We start from the raw sequence: 17126 nt of genomic DNA, 5'->3' as shown, positions 1-17126 counted from the left end.
GAGACCCTAGTCACGGAGCGGCATCAAAAATACTCTATACTATAGAATCATCAGCAGCTTCCATTTGCTACCCATATTGTACAAACACATCCTAGGGTTACCCGGGTTCATGTTTTGGCTTATTTCTCGAGACCCTGGTATCCGATTCTTAAAATTTTAAAACGCAAACCATCTGCTGAATATTCCAAACAAAGCCTAAAAATTTGGTTTGGATAGGTGAGCCCGTTCTTGAGTTATAAGATTACCAAGGAAATGTAACTTCTTTTTATATATATAGAATATTTTTATGAAACAAAAACATAATTTTTTTAAATAAATATATTAGAAAAAAAAGTAATAATAATAAATTGTAATTAAAACGGTGGAATTGGAATTTTTGTTAGCGAGTCACCTATACTTTTATAAAAAAAAATAATAAACATTAAAACAAATAGTGAAAATGTTGATGAGTCACAATTTTTTCGCGGGTATATAAGACTGTAGCCATATTTTTCACTGTATTTTTCATTTTTCACAAAATATACCATTCTGTTCAGGCCAATGAACGCTATTTCATCTATTTCCGCTTACACAAGTTTTTAATCATTTTTAACGGAAGCGATACTTCCAGCAACATTTTTGGATTTAAAAAAATCGACAACAATTTTCGTTCTTTCAAGATATGCTCAATACTCACCTGCAGGATTTCGATTCTCAATATGTAAATTTTTTTTGTTCACATAACTGATCGCGTCAGAAAATACGTTTTTTGGGACTACCCACATCGCGTTACTCTAAAGCAAACTAAGCTACGATGACTATACCTCTAACATTTTATATTCAATAGCTGTTCCAGTGATTGGCGAGTGCATCCTTTGTATGCAGCTAATCTCATATGCCAACAATTTTAGAAAATTTCTAATTTTATACATACATACGTACGCATGTATACAAACCTTCACTGCCTGCTGGGTATCTTTCACTTTTCATTGGATACGTAAACACCGTAAAGATGTACATAAAAGCAAGTCTGTCCAATTGTACGCTACTCGACCGGCAGAAGTGTTAAATATTCAACGTCTTGTGTTGGCGTTGTGCGGTGGCAGCACTGAGTGGCTCGCCGGCTGTTGTACTTTTTCGTTCAACACTTCCATGTGTGTATGGGTGGATGTGTCTGCATATATGTACATACATACGCATACATATTTATAAAGAGATTCTTGCATTCACTAATTTATGTAGTCATCTGCTGTTTCGCTATGAAATTACGTCAAATGAAATAAATGAATTATTTGTGTGATTTTCACATTTTTCAATATACTTTTTTGTTTATTTATAAATAATGCGTTAATGGTAAATTTTTCGCTATGAAGTAAAAAATATATTATCACTTCAATTATATTTAGATGAACGTAAACAAGAAATCGATTTCAAGTATTAACTAAACTCACACACATATGTATGTAGGTACATGCGTACATTTTTGCGAAATATTAACGTAATCTTTTTTGCCATGAATCTGCCAAGAAAAAATGCTTTTGAAATGGACTTTGTCCATCAGAAGTACTTGTTGTTTTTTTTGGCTTGCATGTTTTTTCTTCTTCTCTATTTGCCATTGCCTCTTTTTGTACAAAATTCTGAATTGGCGCTGTGGCATAAAATACATGCATACATACATACATAGGATCAGCCTGAATAGTTTTCATTGCAGCTTAGTGGAATTTAGCGCGTAATGCTAATTGCCTAGTGCACTTGTGTTTGATAGCGAAAACCACGTCTTGGGTTCGATTCGAGTTTTTTCGAGTAACGGCAATCGACCTTTAAATGGCGGTAGCAAGCCTGCGCGTGTGTTCACATATGCACATATATATTGTATTATAGACGGACTTGTTGGGTTGTTGTTGTTATAGCAGTTCACTAGGCCCTGCCAGTGCGGTGTAATCAACGATTGTCACCGTCTAAGTTAGGGAGTTAGTTTAGTGCGAGGGAGTTAGTTTAGTGCGTTTAAGAGGGCATGTGAAGAGGTGGTTAGTCTTTTTTAGTAGTATTATTAAATTTTGTAATTAATTTTAATTTTTAATTAAATTTTTAGTATTCAATTAAATTTTGTAATTAATTTTAATTTTTAATTAAATTTTTAGTATTCAATTAAATTTTGTAATTAATTTTAATTTTTTTATTAGAAACTTAGAAAAGGTTTTCAAACACTTTTCTTTTGAAACCCATTTCCTAAAATTTAATTAAATTTCGTACTTAAGTTTTTTTTTCAATTATAAACTAGGTGGCATCACCATGTAAAAGTATATTCATATTAAGGCTCCTCAAACACTTTTGTTTTGGTATCCATTTCTTAATATTCAACTCAATTTTATAGATAATTTCTATTTTAATATTAAAAATTATGTGGCAACGCCAATAAAATTATTAGGTTTTGATAAAAGCGTTCATAAGCACTTCTAATATTTAACTAAATTTGAAAGCAATTTTTATTTATTTATTAGAAATTAGGTGGCATCACCACGTAAGAATAGCTTTGAAATAAAGCTCTCTTAAGCAATTTCTTTTGTTACCCATATCCGAGCATTTAATTGAATTCGCAACTAATATTAAATATTTCTTTTAGAAACTAGGTGGCATCACCATTAAAAGCTATATTTGGAATAAAGCTTCCTTAAACGACTTTCGTTTGCCACTTAATTCCAATATTTAACTCAATTTCAAAATAATTTTTACTTATCTATTAAAAATTATGTGGCAACGCCGCTCAAATTTATTAGGCTTTAATTAAAGCTTCCTTATGCAGCAATTTTTTATTACTTCTGCCTTAATATTTAATTCAAATGAGTCATAATTCCTGTTTTTTCCATAAAAATGATGGCGAAAATGTTTTTTTTTATTTTTCGTAAATTATTAAAAACAGTTTTCATTCGAAATAAAACAGATAAATTTCAAATATGGATAGCTCCATTTATATGTGTGTTATAAATACCAGTATTACAAGTATATGTAAATGACCCTATGTAACTATGTGCCTGTATGTGTTAACTTACTTACTGCGCCCATCAAAACAAGACTATTTTACATTTATTCACACTTACCTTATGTGGAAGTAAGTTAACAGTTGGTGGAGTGGACAGACAGAAGATGTGGTTGACTCAGCACATTTGTGACTTTGACTAATTTGACTTTGACACGAATTGGCTCTTGGTATTTTAACCAAATGCCACGCGGTACGGCCCAGCTTACCTAAACTCGGCGCTGCTCTACCTCAGCTGCTTCACAGTCTATTCACTAAGGTAACTGTTACACTCATTCGTGTAAAACGTTGAAGGTTGCAGCGAATGCAAAAATTATGCAGCCGCTTTGGGTCAGAGCAGTAAGCCATGTTTGTAAATGTGAATATTTATATATTTCTATAAATTCTGAAATGAGATTTCTACATACCAAATAAATGGGTGACGTCGGCAAAGAAAGGCAATAAGAAAACGTAAAAGATGAAGAAAGCTGAAATGCAACAATAAGCACATAAATATTGTACAATAGAGTAAAAGAAAAACGACACACACACACACAACATACAATGAAAATGTCGCGAACACTTGCACTTTTTCACTCTTCTTTATTCAGTTTGCACTCTCAATAAGCAACAGTTCTATTTCACTGCTCTTGCATAGGCACGGCAAATGCCTTTACGCCCTTGACCTTATTTGTTATGCAACAGATTGACGAAAAGGCGACGGCAATTGACACGTCACATAAGCACACATAGCCACGTAGACGACGTGTAAGTATGTTTGGATGTATATTCCATAAGGCGAGCTTTACCATTAAACAATGACTGAAGCATTATGATAATGACAATGGGTAGCCGGGTACAAGCACATATTGATACTGATGATTGCATAGGTCAAACATGTTTTGGTTTTGCTTTACCGTTTGTGGCATGAATAGTGTTAAGATGTCAAGTTCCGAAATTATGTAGAAGGCGGTGCATGGGAAGTTTTTTTTAAATATTTTGTCTGGATGTGATTATGTAACATTATTATATTAAATTTTAACTTTTACATCGAATATTTTATAAAGGTGGCAACATTACGCAAAAATGTTTCTAAATTGAAACTGTTCAAAATGCCACTCATTTAATATCCATATTATGATGTTCCATGTACTTTTCCCATAATTTAATAAGGTGGCAACCTCAGAGGAAACTCATATCCAATTAAAGGCTTTTTAAAATGTTTCGTCTGCAAATGAAAAAATATAAAAATACAAAATCATAATACTGTATTTTAACTTTTAAAACACATATTTTATATAGGTGGCAACATTACGCAAAAATATTTCTAAATGTTTCAAGCGATACTCATTTAATATCCATACTATGATGTTTTATAACATTTTTATATAATTTAAATAAGATGGCAACCTAATACGCATCCACCAATAAATAATAATTATAAACATACCTGCATACATGAATACATTACAGTCTTCCTAAGGTATACATTTTATTGCTCTAAATGCATACTTACATACAAATGTACACACTGCCTGAGATTATATTCCCGCAAAAAATAATTATCTCTGTTACGACTGAAGCACTTGCTCACCTTCTAAACACTGCGCCAACGTCATGGCAATTATTCGTCAAAAATGCTCACGCGTCCGAAAATGTAATTGTTAATCTAGTTAATAGAATAACTATAACACATTTTTTACGCTATGAGTGCCAACAACAACAACACAGACACTAACTGTCGCCTATGTTGTCACTGCATATTTTTGTCAGAAGATAAAAATAGAATGAAAACTTTAATTAAGAGACATTATCACACCCAACTTCACATTAAAGTTATCAGCACCGCAAAACAATCCCAGGAGCCATTTTATCAAAATTAAAAAAGGTTAAGTGAATAACAGAAATTAGAAAGTAGAAAATAAGTCTTATTAATAAAAATGGGTGCATACATACTTACACACTTACATACTTGCGTAGTACTTATGGTCTTATTAAAATCTGCCTTCTGCGTCACTCTTCAAGAATCGGAAAATTTTTCATTTCCATCATTAATTCACCAAATGTTGTTCAAATGCCCGCACGATAATCTTATTTTTATGATATTCTTAATCATACTACGCGCGTCTGTATTCCATAAATCCATAATTTACTTCACTCGAGTTCAACTGTGCGTCACAGTTTCCTGCAGTTTATACTAGGTATTTTAAATTAAATTTCCCTTGGCCAAAAACAAGTCATATTCAAGTGTGCATTTTATATTTAATTTAGGCAATAAAAACTGGAGAAACCTTTATGTTAAATTATTGTTTAGATTATCAAAGAAATTTAGCGCCTAAAATTGGTTATAAAAATAATTATAAAGGGTGGTTAAATTTCAAGGACCGAAGTTGAATGTGAACCACACCTAAACGTCAAGTTTTTTTTGCATTTTATTTGACATGTTTCAGTTTCATACTGAATTAAAAGATACACAATCGAGCAACGCGTCGCCAATGGTCATAATGGTGGCAGGAAATGGCAACAGTGAATGACCAATTTTCGAAGAAAATCATCTTCAGCGATGAGGCACATTTTCACCTCAGCGGATTCGTCAATAAGCAGAATTGCCGCATTTGGGCGAATGATAATTCAAGAGTGATTGCCGAAAAACCAATGCACCCACAAAGAGTGACTGTTTTGGAGCGGTTTATGGGCCGACGGCATCATTGGGCCGTATTTTTTCCAAAATGAGGCCGGTAAGGCAGTTACTGTGAATAGTGTTCGCTATCTTGAGATGATAACGAACTTTTTATGACCCGAATTGGAAGATATGGATGTGGACAGTATGTGGTTTCAACAGGACGTTACCACTTGTCACACAGCTAACGAAACAATGGCTCGTTTGCGCGAAAAATTTGATGGTCGAATAATCTCACGTCGCGGCGATGTCAATTGGCCGCCAAGATCATGTGATTTGACACCGTTGGACTTCTTTCTTTGGGGTTATTTGAAAAAAAGGTATACGTCGATAAGCCATCAATAATTCAAGAGCTAAAGGATGACATAATTTGGCACATTAACGGCATAGAACCTCAATTATGGCTCTGCGACATGGAAAATTTTGACCATCGAATGGAGGTGTGCCGCCGAGGCTATTTGGCCGATATTTTGCTCTATACATAATTGAGCCATACCAATATTATCATAATAAGGAAAAATTACAATAATTTCCTAAAAATATTGTGTTTTATTCAAAATCAACACCGGCGCTTGAAACTTAAACTTATTAGTCATACAGGCGGCAGTTAGAAAATGAACAGTACGTAAATAATTCAGGTGGGGAAATTAAATGTATTTGTACGCGAATAAATACGATAAATGAATTAAATTGCGGCGAGTAATTTAATCAGCAAGCATTTAAAGTAAGAAAATCAGATAGCGAAAATAACTGTTATGTAAACAATGTTAAGCAAAAAATCATTATGAGAAATCCAAAGCAGAGCTCAAGCATAAAAGATGGTGGCGTTAGAGCAACAACAAAATTTATATGTAGTTTGTTTTGCAATTTGGAGATTGGAATGTAAAAATATCCATGAGAATGTAAACAAACGAACAAAACAACAACAAAGAAGCAGACCATTTTGATACTCAAAACATCAAATCGCAAAAGCCGCTGCTCTAATGCCACAGCTTTGAACGAACTGGATGTGCAGAAAACTGTCGCGCACATATAAAACATCCAAATACCAATTTTTTTTAATTTTTTCAGCTTTTTCAAATTCGCTTTGATTTAAAATTTTGCCAAAAATGAAGATGAAAGGTTTATTTAATTTAACTATATTATATCGAGGCCTTATATTCAATATGGCCTTACTGCAATTACCACCAAAATTATTTTTTTTATAGTAAACATAACGTTGACTCATCCTGCCTGTGCATGGCATTAATTTCAAAATAATTACAATAAAAAAAAATTAAACATTTTTAGGAAGCTTTTTACCCTTAAATTTTTGACTTATCTGCAACCAAATTTTTTTGTGTGTGAATACAAAGCAACTCATCCACACAATTTTTGGAAAATCGAAAATTTGTTTAATAATAATAGAAGCGCGATGAATTACTTACTTACTTACTTATATAGCCTGATCAAGCATCACAACCCGTTACCGGATTAAGGCCGACAGCAACAAATCTCGATAGGCGTCCCTACCTTGCGCGCGCCTCTTCCAATTTGTTACACACAAGCGATGATAGCGTTCTTACCCCACGTCGTTGTCCTCCAACTTGCCATCTGAACACCTTCTTTGCTGGAGCTTCTGCATCCACACGCAACAAGTGGACCAGCCAGCGTAAATGCTGAATATCGTAGAGCTTCACTACGTCCACATTGTCGTAGAGCTCATACAGCTCGTGATTCATTCGGCGGTGGTAGTTATCGCCAACACGAAGAGGATCGAAGATTTTCCGAAGTATCTTTCTCTGGAATACCCCAAGAGCGGCTGCATCAGTCTGCGACGCAACTCAGCGCCATAGAGTAGTACGGGTAGGTCAGGTTAGGTTGTAATGATTGCCCGGAAAATGGGCTCACTAGGGCGAAAAAAATGTGTAGCTTGTAGTAAGGTGAGCGTCTGTAGAACGTTAGTTTTGTCGGGCGAAAGAGGTCTCTGCTACACATTTGCTTACTGAGGCCATATCAGCACCTATTAGCCTGATTCGTCGGTTTATCTCCAAGCTGGCATCGTTTGTTGTTGTGATGGTGGTGCCAAGATATATAAATTCCTTGACAATTTCAAAGGTATAATTGTTCGTTGAAATACTGGATCCAAAAGCGCCGTCTATCTTTCCTAGTGAACAGTGCCATCGTTAACCGCCAGACCCACTCCAGTTGACTCTTTCGATAGCGGAAAATGCTGAGGTAACATCTCGCTTGCAATTCCCTATGATGTGAATGGCATTAGCATATGCAAGGAGCTAAACACTTTTGGTGAAAATAGTGCCCTTTCGATGAACTCCGAATTTCCGCAGTAAGGAAGTTGAAGAGGTCGCACGATAGTGGATCACCTTGTCTCAAACCTCGCTCGGTATTGAAAGCTTCGAAGAGGTCTTTTCCGACATTGCTCAATGTCATTTTGCAAAGTCGAATCAGTTTTGCAGGAATACCGAACTCTGGCATTGTGACGTATAGGCGATCCCCTTAATAAAAAATAGCCGACGTTTATGAAATCTTAAATCTTATAACAAGAAAAAACTACGCTCAAAGTACTAACGACTTTTTTTTTTAGTCATTTATTTAATATTCGAAAATTTTGGAAAATCATGAAGAATTTGAAGCAATGGAAATACCGCTTCAAAGTCGAAAATTTTCATAGTTGTGCGAGTAGGTAAAAGCAATACTTTCCAAGCTCGCAATGTGATATGTGTATAATACAAAATGTGGCGCGTCTCACGTAAACAAAAAATATCCCCTTACCCAAGTTATGTAAAACAAGCTTCACATTTTCCTATAAACGCTCTTATCACTTCTCGATCAACTTAGATAATCTAATAATAAAGCAACAAAGTCCAATTGCACTGCCCGACCATTACTCGTACTATTAGTCAGCAACAAAGATAACTCACACAAGTCTATTGACTTGCAGCTGTAGTGTATAATAATTGAATAAATATTCTCTTTATGAGCAGCAATAAATTCTCATATGTTCATCAATAATCGCCCCTTCAACTGGCAACCTTTCACCACCCACCCATAAAACAACATTGCATTCCAAACGCGTGAGCATTTTTATTTACACACCTTCACCACCATTAGAGAAACTTGACTTTCCATCTGCTTTTTACTACCATTTCAGCTATGTGAATAGTAATTGGCATACAAACATTTATATTTATAATTGTTATGCATTTCCCCACATTGATAAAATATTTATTTACAGAAGTTTTTAAATGAATTAAAGTTAACTTGTAATTTCACACTTTATTAAATAATTGCTACCAATTTTCATATTTGCAGATAACGCCAGCCAATGAATCAATTTAGCAACCACCCACGATAGCGAAAGCAACAATAAAACAACTTTACGGCAACATTTACATAGTTAAATAGCAACAGTAGTTGCAAAAGCAGTAAAGCAAAAGTAAAAGTCTAGTTAAAGCAATACATGTAATGCAACAACAAGAACAAAAATTACTGTAAACAAATTTCCATACAAAAGTCAACGGGCAGCAAGCCGTGAGGAAACGAAAAAAGCGGCAGTCTGAGTACAACGAGAGCAGCAAGAATCAGTGAAAATCAACGCTGTGTGCAGTGAACAGCAATTAGCACCAATAACAACAACCTAAGGAACAATCGGAATTCCGGCATATACATACAAATACTACCACAGTTAGCACAATGGCCTTAATTATGAAATACATTGACAGTATGCAACGATACATAGACTCACATGGCGGTAAGTGTACCAACTGCAAGTTAGTTTTAGTGTGTGTGTGTGTGTGAAACGAAGTGAAGTAAAGAACTTAGTACACGGGACTAAGGACACTGTACGTAATATATTTAATTGCATACTGTTTAGGTTAAGGAGCATAGTGACCGGTTGTTAAGAAGAGAACGAAGGCGATAATATCTGGTGTTTTTTATGAACTTGATTAAATTATGTTAATACAATGGCATATATTTTTTGAAAATGATGGCTGAATATGATGATGATGAATGTATGTCCGCCGCGGCTTCGAGGTGCATGGCCCATTCGGTCAGTCCAACTTTAGCGGCGTGGGGTCAATGAGGGCTTGAATAATGTAATAAATCGATTGCTGAGCGCGCTGTTTGGCAAGTTGCGGCATGTTGTTGCAGCCGAATGTCGTCGATGTTAAATTGGCTAATTTTTGGAAACCAAAAATAAGTCAGCATGGCTCGATCCCCCGAAATAAGAACCAATGAGCATCGGGAAGAGATTAGTATAATTTTTTCTTTTTCCATATATATCATTTTTTGGTTTCATGTTTCATTTTTTTGTTTAATCTACTTTGCTTAAAAAAAAATATTTTTAATGATAATTTAATCCAAGAATTAGGTTCATATAAATTAGAATTGAATAAGGAATACTCCTCAAAAATTGCATAACGATAGGTCGATACCTTTTTGAGCTAGAGTGTTCATCAGTTGAAAAAAGTCGTTTCGAGAAAAACGCCGTTCTAACTACCGCGCGCTACCGTGCCGAACCGACGGGCGGTCACTTAAGTGCTGATAGAACCGGGAATAATGCGAATTTCTTTTTAAAATTTTTACCACATATTCTTGAGTAGTTATACTAACAATTTATGGAATAAAAAAATTTCGAAATTTTACCAGTATAAACCGGTTTCCCCCCTTAACCCTTTGGGGACGGAGCTGTTCGGCGGACGAGCGTCGCTTAGAACGAGAGGTATTGGAGTGCACAGTAAAGAAAATAAATACGTTGAATGTTATAAAAATTAAGGCTTTATTTAACACAAGAAAAATCATAAAATTAAAAACGGATTTCACTTCTACTTGACGAAGTAATGCTGTCATCTTCCGTCATATCAGATTCAAAGTAATATTCGTCAGAACTGTCACTATCTAACGCATCATCTCTAGATCGCTTAGCCTTCGTGCGTAGAATAGAATATATAAAAAGCCTGCTGGTTCCTCTGGCAGTGACACTGAAAAACTGAATCGAAGAACTGGCCCCTAATGTCTTTGAATGAAAATATGACTCTTTTACTATGCCTATGCGTATTTTATCGCTCAGAACGATAGACGTCGCGAGCCTTGCAGCTACGAACTAATTTGGGCGTCTTTATGCCGACACGCGTCTCCAAAGGGTTAATTAGGGTAATTATTATGACTCGATGGCTCGTCGCTATGGCGAATTTAGTTTAATGAATATTACAGAATTGGGACAAAAGCGCATGGCGCAGCTGTTTACTGAATTATTCAATGTACACGTTGAGAGAACTTTGAACTCGAGTAACACGTGGACTCTGGCTGGTGTATAGCTTAGAATTACCGGATAGATATTTTCCAACATACGCGTTGCGTATTGTGTTTTTGTGTTTCTCGGTTCTAATATACGGGTGGTATCACAGGTGGACGAATCGCATAAGCAGATTATAGGGGAAAAAACGCAAAACATATTTCCTCGATCTTTATCAATTGTTTAAATTATGCCAGGTATTAAATAGGTAGTGATTGAAATATGTTAGTTTTAATAAAATTGAACAAATTTTCATTAAAATTTCAAAATTCCTAATCAGAATTTAAAAAGTAATGGTTCTGCAGTTTTATAGTCCATCAAATTTTAATGCAAAAAAGTGCAATTTTGAAGTTGTTAGAAAACCCAGTTTAATTATTATATATTTTTTCCCCCGATTTTGTTGTTTCTCCAAATAAAACAAAATACTCCATAATGAAAAATACACAAAATTTTTTTTATTTGGGCAAAATACACAACATCGTCGCGAAAAAATGATTAAAAATCAACGAGAAGTTTGAACCAGTTCAAACTTGCTTTGTTTTTATGCCAAAATTTAATGAGCTGTGAAACTGCGTGCCCATTTTTTTTAATTCTTTTTGTCGAGGTTTTATAAATCTGTGCAAAGTCTGCAACTTGGTTTAATCTGGTCTTTATTATAGAATGAATTATATTTTTATAAAAAAATAATTTAAACTAAAAAATGAATAAGTAAATAGTCAAAACTTATTGAGATGTTTTAAAGGGTTCTTCAGAAGTGACATCTAAAAGTCATCGTCATCATCATCATAATGCATGCTAGTTGGTCACTCCTATGCTTCTTAGATCGAGGTATTATTTCAACTGGCATGCTGCCAACGTGTCCTAGTCGTGGGATGCGCAGCGATTTAACAAACCGCACGACGTGTTCACCTTGCATCTATCTGATGCGATAGAAGAGACAATTTTCTTCTCGTACTGGACCCGGTATTCTTCTCAGAAGAATAACAGTCGGTAATGAATAATTCGTAGATGGTACCTTTTTTAAGTCATCTTTGGCATTTGTCAAGTGGGCACTTGGCAATTTTCCATTTTTTTTTTTTGTGTGAAAAATATCGCGTTAAACATTTTGAAAGTTTTTATGAAAATGGCGATCTTTAAGTACAACATGGAGTTGTCAACAAACGAAATTGCCGCATCTGCGGAAGAAAACACCTCGAGTAATTTCAGAAAAATCCTTACATCCACTAAAATGTAGTTTTGGTGTAGTTTTTGGCCTAGTGGAATAATTAACCCATTTTTCTTGGAAGACGAAAATGAAGAGCTGTTACACTCTGGACATCACTATAGACAACTGATTCAAGATTGTTTATGGCTTGAACTTGAGACATAGACGATCTTTATTTTCAACAACATGAAGCTACAAGTCACACAACGCAGGAAAACATTGCATAATTGCAATCAAAGTTTGCCGATCGACTAATTTCACGTAATAGGGACATAAACTGGCCACCTAAACTATGCGATCTAACTTCACTATACTATTTTTTGTGGAAATTGTGGAAAAGTAAATTCTATGTGAATAAGCCAACAACGATTCCAGAGCTGAAACAAAACATTTGGATCGAGATTGCTGAACTCAATGTGTGAGTCCTTGAAAATTTTAATTCTCGTATGGCAACCTCTAGATGTGCTCATGGTGGACATGGGACATGAAGTCGTTTTGCACATTTAACTGTATTTTGAATATGATTAGTAAGACTTGGAAGAATCTAAACTTGTACATGTTTTCTTTGAAAACAACATCTAAGCGCGTCTTTTGAAAGACCCTTTATTTTTCGTGGACTGCATATTTAAGGAAGTATAGTGTTTTGGGCTTGTGGCCAAGCACAATAGAGGTCTATAGTGAATTATGGTCCAATAATTATAATTGGCGCTTTCACCCATTGTTGCTTGCATAGGCGAGCTCCTTCTTCAATTTTTGGCGTGCGTCTTGATGTTTTACTACAAATAAAGGGGCTTACAGTTTTATGTCACCTCCGAGCGGCAGATGATTTTTATGAGACGCTTTTTTATGGTAGAAATAAACGCTGAGGTCTTCCATTCCCTACCGTGGGATACAAGAAAAAGCCTTTTCAATAATTTTGATGTTTCGTGCTCACAGCGGGCTTTGAACACACGGACACTACTAGTCACACACCAGCCCATACCGCAATAGTGATAGTCAAAAAAACTGCATACATAAATTTCAAGTCTCTAAAGTTGAAGCACTAAGAACTTCTGTGCGTGCGAAAAAAATATCGAAGCCGCTGGTAAGGCAAATATCCACATGTACAAATTATGCAGAATAAGTATAATATTCGAATATTAAATACGTTGATTGTATTCACACAATGTCTACTTGATTGCTAAGTGTTTTCAGTGTCAAAATTTGTCAGTACAAGCTCCGCAATAATACAAAAACGTCAACATACACATTTTTGTTGAGTATAATAAGCTCATCAATCAAACGGTTATTAAGTAAAAAAATCCGCACTGAAAGCAGAAAATATCACAAACACCACACCCAGCATTGCGCAAATACAAACACAGCTACGCTAAATACACCTATACGCATGTATGTGGACACGGACGTCTGCACCCACCCACAAAACTGTTAGCTTTTGTGATATTTTCATGTTCATACTCGTAATAACAATAATTTTGTGAATTACCCTGCCTTTGCGATCCTTAGCATTCGCTTTCTTATCAGTTCGTAAGCAAACATTCCATTCGTGTAAAACGTTTGCGAAAAATTCGCGATTATGCGATTTGTTTTTATTTTTAATATTTTTTATTCAAAGCTTCTCTCGCACATCATTTCGCATTCAAAGCACATTCATATGTAGTAATTCTGATCGTTTTGGATTTTTGACAAATGACAACATCGCAGGTTAGCGACAGCGGCGCTATTGAAAGCACTTGGAATTTTATACTAGTTGTGTATGCCATTCATTTCTAAAATTTTGTTTTGCACTCATGTTCTGCATGGCTATAAATCAGGACGGGGATCCTGAGTAGAGCTCAAAGTAAATGCCGATTGGTCTTGTAAACGCGGAAGGCACTTACTAACATTTTCGTTTAAAAGAGCAGATGGCGAGTCAGATACCGCAAAACTATTAAATTTAAGCAACTGATAAAACTTCAAGGAATTTTGTATAGTAACTTTTTTATGAAATAATTTTGTAAATTCGGCCAAAATCACGTAAGCGGTTATCGCGCCAATTAAGAAGAAAAAGAAGTTGTGTAAATTATAGATAGAATATGACAGGAATTTGAATTGAATTAATTTGGATAATTCATTTGCAGTAAGACTTAAAATATAGATACATATAACCCGTTAAACTACAGCACTTGCCTGCAAGAACATTTCTACATACAAACACATTTACATGCAAGTAATACTTGTTATAACAGGTGGCGCTAAAGTAATCCTCCTATCAGAAAATGCTATAAATTTTGCGATTGGCCCCTAATGTCAGTTCTGTTTTGACATTTGTGTAGTAAACACATGCGAAATACACGTTAATAAACAATGTTACGCTACACTGCTCTAGAACGCGGAATATTGCTGACTATTTATTTGACCAATAATGAATTTCGTCGCAGATTTCCTTGCCGTCCAACGCCTACTGATGAAACACTGCGACGTTTAGCCGCTCGCCTCGAAGAGACTGGCACAACACGAGATGCTGCCAGACGTGGCAGACCCCGGAGTAGCCGTTCTGCAGAGAATATTGCTGCTGTAGCCGAGGATGTCATGGAAGCGCCGTCGACATCGACCAGACGACGTGCCAACGCAAATGGGTATCAGTCGACGGTCTTTACAGCGAATTTTGGTACAAATTTGAAGATGTTTCCGTACAAAGTCCAGACGGTGCATCAGCTGTTAGCTGCTGACCGCCAATCTAACATACGCTCAAGCCATCCTTAATCACCACCAAGAGGAAGATGATTTTTCATCACCAGTAATCATGAGTGATGAGGCCCATTTCCATCTTAGCGGGTACGTAAATAAGCAAAATTTACGCTTCTAGGGCACTGAAAATTCGCGTGTAACCCACGAAGAGCCATTATACCCGCTCAAAGTCACTGTATGGTGTGCTGTTTTCGCTGGAGGAGTCATCGGACCTTTTTTCTTCGAAGACGGTTACTGGAAATGGTGAGCGCTACAGAGAATTGATCAACGAGTTCTTTTTGCCACAACTTGATGAATATGGTTGGAAAATATGTGGTTCCAACAGGACGGTGCAACGGCACACACTGCACGTGCAAAAACCGATATGCTGAAGGATGCATTTCCCGGGCGCCTAATCTCCCGTTTTGGCGATTTGCACTGGCCAACAAGATCGCCTGATTTGGCCGCTCCAGACTTCTTTTTGTGGGGCTTTTTGAAGTCGCGGGTTTATGTCAACAAACCTCAGACTCTTGCAGCTCTTAAAGACAATATCCGTCAAGAATGTGAGGAGCTATCGCCGGAATTTTTGGCCAAAGTGATGGAAAATGCCATAAAAAGGGCTCAAATGGCAATCAACTGTGGCGGCGGCCATTAACATGACATCATATTCTCGACTTGATGTAAAAAAAATTAAAAGACCAAATAAAAATAATCCACGAGAAGAATCAAAGTTCTTCATTTTTTTTTTAAATTACAGCCAAACAACATCGCAAGGTTACTTTTGCGCCACCTCTCGCTTTACTTGCTTTTCACCTGTGTGCAGAAGTTCGTTTACTTTATTCCTACATCTAAGTATGTACTTACCTTTATTGTTTACTCTTTACCCAAGATGCCTATTTACTTAAGTAACCACATATAGACTTACCGTTCTTTCGTTTCCCCTATTATTTTAATTCTTAAAATTGAGTGACTAGTGTAAGCAGCAGTCTGTAATAAGAGCTCTGTTAACCAAGACTTAACATGGACACACTTTTACATAACTTAGGCCAACCTACCACGTGCTCCTAATTAGCTTAAATTCCACTTAACTGCGAAAAAATTGGGTGCTGCAAGTTTTCGATTGTATTGACGAAAATTGAGAGCCGTGAAAAAATCATGCTGCCATCCCTAAATGACTTTCTGGATCTACATCCAAATGGCAAGGCCTATTCACCTATATCGGGCATTGGTATGGTGGCCAAAAACCAATCAAATTACAGCTATATAAAAACTATGTAGACTACAAAGGCTAGGGTGCCTAAACATATCAGGGATTATGAAAATTACTCCAACCGTTGGCATAGAAGCGCTTTTGAATCCAAAATTGCCACACTTAGCAATTCAAGAGGAAGCTGCTATGTAAGCACTCTCCTCTCATATGAAAGAAAAATTTAAACCAGGAGATCTTACTAGACTCCTCAGTATCCTAAACAGGGTTGAAGCAGCATGCATGTCCCAGGCGAATGAACGCACGAAACTAAGAGATACAAGGTTATCTTCCCGTCTAGGGAAGAGTTGAACACTAGCCCAATATCGCTACAAGATGACTAGCAAAAATAGTACACAAATTGATCCGAAGCGCTCCAGTGAGTACGAGCATGAATAGTGGGGCCTAAAGCACACAAATCTTTAACACTGAGTACAGGTACCACAATTTTCCATGTGGAGCTTTTCGACATAATGGAAACAGTGGAAATCGTATCCAAAGAAGGTTCAAAAAAGTAAAAATTAAAATTCTTTCTGTCCTAGCTTTACGTTTAATTCAAAAGTCCTTATAGAGTGCAACAATGCCCACAGTAAACTGACGACTCTTAATCAGGTATCCCTGATTTGGGTACCAGGACACGAAGAAAACGAGAAGGTAGACTTGTATGCCAAAAAAGGGGCGGAAGGGCTGTTTTTTGAACCAACCTTATTTTTCAGCTTTAACAAAACAGCCTGAAACACGAAACCAAAAAATGGATCCAAATAAAAACCAGCGAATACTGGAACGGCACAAACGGCCTCAATCACTCCAAAAAGTTCCTGAACTTAAATATGAACAGAGCAAAATCTTCTCTAACCGTAGATAAAAAGGGCCTTATATTACTCTCTGAAGCATCTACAGGCCACTTTTCGTGCAATAAACAATTCAGTGGTCCCAACTCTGTATGAAGGACCTAGACTCATATAGTGGCACTTAAAATCATTTTGCGCTCTTCTG

The 17126-nt window shown here is 36.1% G+C and overlaps 1 protein-coding gene across 7 annotated transcripts in view; it reads left to right on the top strand.

Annotated features, from left to right (window-relative positions):
• The window catches only part of LOC128855109 (elongation of very long chain fatty acids protein AAEL008004), a 137327-nt gene that overhangs the window by 75270 nt on the left and 44931 nt on the right, over positions 1–17126 (top strand). For all 7 annotated transcript variants that reach the window (XM_054089745.1, XM_054089744.1, XM_054089739.1 and 4 more), the window contains one exon: positions 8988–9426. In XM_054089745.1, coding sequence (XP_053945720.1) covers positions 9369–9426 — 58 coding nt within the window. In that variant the 5' untranslated portion in view covers positions 8988–9368. The remainder of the gene's footprint in view (positions 1–8987; positions 9427–17126) is intronic.

Source organism: Anastrepha ludens, chromosome 2 (genome assembly GCF_028408465.1).
Source record: "Anastrepha ludens isolate Willacy chromosome 2, idAnaLude1.1, whole genome shotgun sequence".
Lineage (NCBI taxonomy): Eukaryota > Metazoa > Arthropoda > Insecta > Diptera > Tephritidae > Anastrepha > Anastrepha ludens.
This window is presented reverse-complemented; position numbering and strand designations above follow the sequence as displayed.